Source organism: Lampetra fluviatilis, unplaced genomic scaffold, assembly GCF_964198595.1.
Source record: "Lampetra fluviatilis unplaced genomic scaffold, kcLamFluv1.1 SCAFFOLD_495, whole genome shotgun sequence".
In the NCBI taxonomy this organism is placed as follows: domain Eukaryota; kingdom Metazoa; phylum Chordata; class Hyperoartia; order Petromyzontiformes; family Petromyzontidae; genus Lampetra; species Lampetra fluviatilis.
Genome location: NW_027621469.1, coordinates 1 through 5,000, shown reverse-complemented (window position 1 = coordinate 5,000; position 5,000 = coordinate 1). Strand labels below are relative to the sequence as shown.

Here is a 5,000-nt window from a genome sequence, read left to right as displayed (position 1 = left end):
GAGTGACTGCCTGACTGAGTGAGTGAGTGACTAATTGACTGAGTGAGTGAGTGACTGAGTGAGTGACTAATTGACTGAGTGAGTGACTGAGTGCGTGACTGAGTGACTGACTGAGTGACTGAGTGCGTGACTGAGTGACTGACTGAGTGACTGAGTGAGTGAGTGGTTGAGCGAGTGACTGAGTGAGTGAGTGACTGAGTGACTGGTTGACTGAGTGAGTGACTGAGTGGCTGAGTGAGTGAGTGACTGAGTGACTGAGTGGCTGAGTGAGTGACTGAGTGAGTGACTGAGTGACTGACTGAGTGACTGAGTGACTGAGTGAGTGGCTGAGTGACTGACTGAGTGACTGAGTGAGTGAGTGACTGAGTGAGTGACTGAGTGACTGAGTGAGTGACTGAGTGACTGACTGAGTGGCTGAGTGACTGACTGACTGAGTGACTGAGTGAGTGAGTGAGTGACTGAGTGAATGACTGAGTGGCTGAGTGAGTGACTGAGTGACTGAGTGAGTGACTGAGTGACTGAGTGAGTGAGTAGTTGAGCGAGTGACTGAGTGAGTGAGTGGTTGAGTGAGTGACTGAGTGAGTGAGTGACTGACTGACTAACTGAGTGACTGACTGAGTGGCTGAGTGACTGACTGAGTGAGTGAGTGGCTGAGTGACTGACTGAGTGAGTGACTGACTGAGTGAGTGACTGACTGAGTGACTGACTGACTGACTAACTGAGTGACTGAGTGACTAACTGACTGAGTGACTAACTGAGTGACTGACTGACCGGTCAATCAACCCAACCAAGTCACTGATAGTCGTCCCCCCCCTTCCCCCCGCCCCTCTCCTCAGGCCCCCCCCCTGTGGATGGAGGGGGGGCTGAGGGGGGGTCAGAGCCCCCCCCCTACTGCCGTGCCCCCACCTACCTGGGCCTGGTGGTCTTGGCGCTGGGAGTTGGGGCGGTGAAGGCCAACATCACCACGTTTGGGGCCGACCAGGTGGGTGGGTGGGTGGGTGAGTGAGTGGGTGGGTGGGTGGGTGAGTGAGTGACTGAGTGAGTGACTGAGTGAGTGACTGAGTGGCTGAGTGAGTGACTGAGTGGCTGAGTGAGTGACTGAGTGGCTGAGTGAGTGACTGAGTGAGTGACTGAGTGACTGACTGAGTGGCTGAGTGGCTGAGTGAGTGAGTGAGTGACTGAGTGAGTGACTGACTGAGTGGCTGAGTGGCTGAGTGAGTGACTGAGTGAGTGACTGAGTGGCTGAGTGAGTGACTGAGTGGCTGAGTGAGTGACTGAGTGAGTGAGTGAGTGACTGAGTGAGTGACTGAGTGACTGACTGAGTGGTTGAGTGGCTGAGTGAGTGAGTGAGTGACTGAGTGAGTGACTGACTGAGTGGCTGAGTGGCTGAGTGAGTGACTGAGTGAGTGACTGAGTGAGTGACTGAGTGAGTGGCTGAGTGAGTGACTGAGTGACTGACTGACTGAGTGAGTGACTGAGTGACTGAGTGAGTGAGTGACTGAGTGACTGACTGAGTGAGTGACTGACTGACTGAGTGAGGGGGGGTGGGGGGGTGAGGGGTGGGGGGAGGGGGGTGGGGGGGGTGGGGTTAGGGTGGGTAGGTGGGTGAGTGGGTAGGGGGGTGGAGGGGGGGTGGGGGGGGTGGGTGGTGGGGTTAGGGTGGGTGGGTGAGTGGGTGAGTGGGTGGGTGAGTGGGTGGGTGGGTGAGTGAGTGAGTGAGTGGGTGGGTAAGTGAGTGAGTGGGTGAGTGAGTGAGTGTGTGAGTGAGTAGGTGAGTGAGTGGGTGAGTGGGTGAGTAAGTGAGTGGGTGGGTGGGTAAGTGAGTGGGTGAGTGAGTGAGTGGGTGAGTAAGTGAGTGAGTGGGTGAGTGAGTGGGTGGGGGGGTCAGTGAGTGAGTGAGTGGGTGAGTAGGTGACTAAGTGAGTGACTAAGTGAGTCTCTATCCTCATCTCCCCACTCCCCCCATATTCATCCCTCTTAACGAACCTCCCCACCCCCACCCCCCCACCACAGACTCGCCACACCACCACCACACTCACCGCCACCGCCGCCGCCACCACCACCACCACCGACTCGCTCCGCGTCTTCTTCGCCCGCCTCTACTGGAGCGTGAACGCCGGAGCTCTGCTGGCGCTGGGGGCCGTGGCCTTCGTGCAGGAGAACGTGGCCTTCCGCGCCGGCAACGCCGTGGCGATCACCGCGCTGGTGGCCGCAGGCGCCGTCTTTGCCGGGGCCCGGCAGCTGTTCACGCGCCGACCCGCGGCGGCGACGGTGACGGTGACGGTGGTGGGGGGGGGGGGAGACGCAGGGAGTTCTGTCGCAAGGTGCTGCTGCTGCTGCGGTGGTGGTGGTGGTGGTGGTGACGGTGGTGGTGGTGACGGTGGTGGTGGTGAAGATGATGGCGTTGAGCGGAGGAGGAGGAGGTGGTGGTGCAGCAGCTGCTGTTGCGGTGAGTAGATTTGGTGGTGGTGGTGACGATGATGTTGACGATGGTGGTGGTGGTGGGGACGGTGGTGGCGGTGGTGGTGGTGGTGACGGTGGTGGTGGTGGTGGTGGTGACGGTGGTGAAGATGATGGCGTTGAGCGGAGGAGGAGGAGGTGGTGGTGGTGGTGGTGATGACGGTGACAATGATGTTGACGATGGTGGTGGTGGTGGGGACGGTGGTGGCGGTGGTGGTGGTGACGGTGGTGAAGATGGCGTTGAGCAGAGGAGGAGGAGGAGGTGGTGGTGCAGCAGCTGCTGTTGCGGTGAGTAGATTTGGTGGTGGTGGTGGTGGTGGTGGTGACGATGATGTTGACGATGGTGGTGATGGTGGTGATGGTGATGGTGGTGATGGTGGTAATGGTGGTGATGGTGGTGATGGTGGTGATGGTGGTGATGGTGATGGTGGTAATGGTGGTGATGGTGGTAATGGTGGTAATGGTGGTGATGGTGGTAATGGTGGTGATGGGTCTCTGTGTGTCTCTGTGTGAGTCACAGGTGGTGATGGTGGTGATGGTGGTGATGGTGGTGATGATGGTGATGGTGGTGATGGTGGTGATGGTGGTGATGGGTCTCTGTGTCTCTGTGTGAGTCACAGGTGGTGATGGTGGTGATGGTGGTGATGGTGGTGATGGTGGTGATGGTGGTGATGGCGACGACGATGATGACGATGCCGAGGCACTGGTGAGGCCAGACAGGTGAGGGATGCCACTAGGTAGACTCAGACGTAAACGTGAGTCGAGGTGATGATTGACATGGTGGTGGTTGTGGTGGTGGTGGTGGTTGTGGTGGTGGTGGTGGTTGTGGTGGTGGTTGTGGTTGTGGTGGTGGTGGTTGTGGTGGTGGTGGTGGTGGTGGTTGTGGTGGTGGTGGTGGTTGTGGTGGTGGTGGTTGTGGTTGTGGTGGTGGTGGTGGTGGTTGTGGTGGTGGTGGTTGTGGTGGTGGTGGTGGTTGTGGTGGTGGTGGTTGTGGTGGTGGTGGTTGTGGTGGTGGTGGTGGTTGTGGTGGTGGTGGTTGTGGTGGTGGTGGTGGTTGTGGTGGTGGTGGTGGTGGTTGTGGTGGTGGTGGTTGTGGTTGTGGTGGTGGTGGTGGTGGTTGTGGTGGTGGTGGTGGTTGTGGTTGTGGTGGTGGTGGTGGTTGTGGTGGTGGTGGTTGTGGTGGTGGTTGTGGTGGTGGTCGTGGTCGTGGTGGTGGTGGTGGTGGTTGTGGTGGTGGTGGTTGTGGTGGTTGTGGTGGTGGTGGTGGTTGTGGTGGTGGTGGTTGTGGTGGTGGTGGTGGTGGTTGTGGTGGTGGTGGTTGTGGTGGTGGTGGTGGTTGTGGTGGTGGTTGTGGTGGTGGTGGTGGTTGTGGTGGTGGTGGTGGTGGTTGTGGTGGTGGTGGTGGTTGTGGTTGTGGTGGTGGTGGTGGTGGAGCGTGATGAGGTGTGACGGAGACCGCTTGTGTTGCGATCGAAACGTCGTGGTGCTTTTTTGCCCTCGTTATTAATCATTTATTTTGATTTTTTATAAGTTTCTGTGTGTGTGTCTGTGTGTGTGTCTGTGTGTGTGTCTGTGTGTGTGTCTGTGTGTGTGTGTCTGTGTGTGTGTCTGTGTGTGTCTGTGTGTGTGTGTGTCTGTGTGTGTCTGTGTGTCTGTGTGTGTGTCTGTGTGTGTGTGTGTGTCTGTGTGTGTCTGTGTGTGTGTCTGTGTGTGTGTGTGTCTGTGTGTGTGTCTGTGTGTGTGTCTGTGTGTGTGTGTCTGTGTGTGTCTGTGTCTGTGTGTGTCTGTGTGTGTCTGTGTGTGTGTCTGTGTGTGTGTCTGTGTGTCTGTGTATGTGTCTGTGTGTCTGTGTGTGTTTGTGTGTCTGTGTGTGTGTGTCTCTGTGTGTCTGTGTGTGTCTGTGTGTGTCTGTGTGTGTGTGTGTGTCTGTGTGTGTGTGTGTCTGTGTGTGTCTGTGTGTGTGTGTCTGTGTGTGTGTCTGTGTGTGTGTCTGTGTGTGTGTCTGTGTGTGTGTTTGTGTCTCTGTGTCTCTGTGTCTCTGTGTGTGTGTGTCTCTGTGTGTCTGTGTCTCTGTGTGTGTGTCTATGTGTGTCTGTGTGTGTGTCTGTGTGTGTGTGTGTCTATGTGTGTCTGTGTGTCTGTGTGTGTGTGTCTGTGTGTCTCTGTGTGTGTGTGTCTGTGTGTGTGTGTCTCTGTGTGTCTGTGTGTGTCTGTGTGTGTGTGTGTCTGTGTCTCTGTGTGTGTCTGTGTCTCTGTGTGTCTGTGTCTCTGTGTCTCTGTGTATGTGTGTGTGTCTCTGTGTGAGTGTGTGTGTGTCTGTGTGTCTGTGTGTGTGTCTGTGTGTGTATCTGTGTGTCTGTGTGTGTCTGTGTGTGTGTGTCTGTGTGTGTATCTGTGTCTCTGTGTGTCTGTGTGTCTGTGTCTCTGTGTCTCTGTGTCTCTGTGTCTCTGTGTGTCTGTGTCTGTGTGTGTATCTGTGTCTCTGTGTGTCTGTGTGTGTGTCTGTGTGTGTGTGTGTGTCTGTGTGTGTATCTGTGTCT

General features: G+C 56.3%; 1 protein-coding gene across 1 annotated transcript in view; it reads left to right on the top strand.

The window, feature by feature from the left end:
- LOC144955303 (solute carrier family 15 member 4-like) overlaps positions 1–3,262 on the top strand; it is a 31,621-nt gene extending 28,359 nt beyond the window's left edge. The window contains exons 5-7 of the mRNA XM_078885558.1: positions 837–982; positions 2,014–2,449; positions 3,081–3,262. Coding sequence (XP_078741684.1) covers positions 837–982; positions 2,014–2,449; positions 3,081–3,184 — 686 coding nt within the window. The 3' untranslated portion in view covers positions 3,185–3,262. The remainder of the gene's footprint in view (positions 1–836; positions 983–2,013; positions 2,450–3,080) is intronic.
- Positions 3,263–5,000: the final 1,738 nt, after the last annotated feature.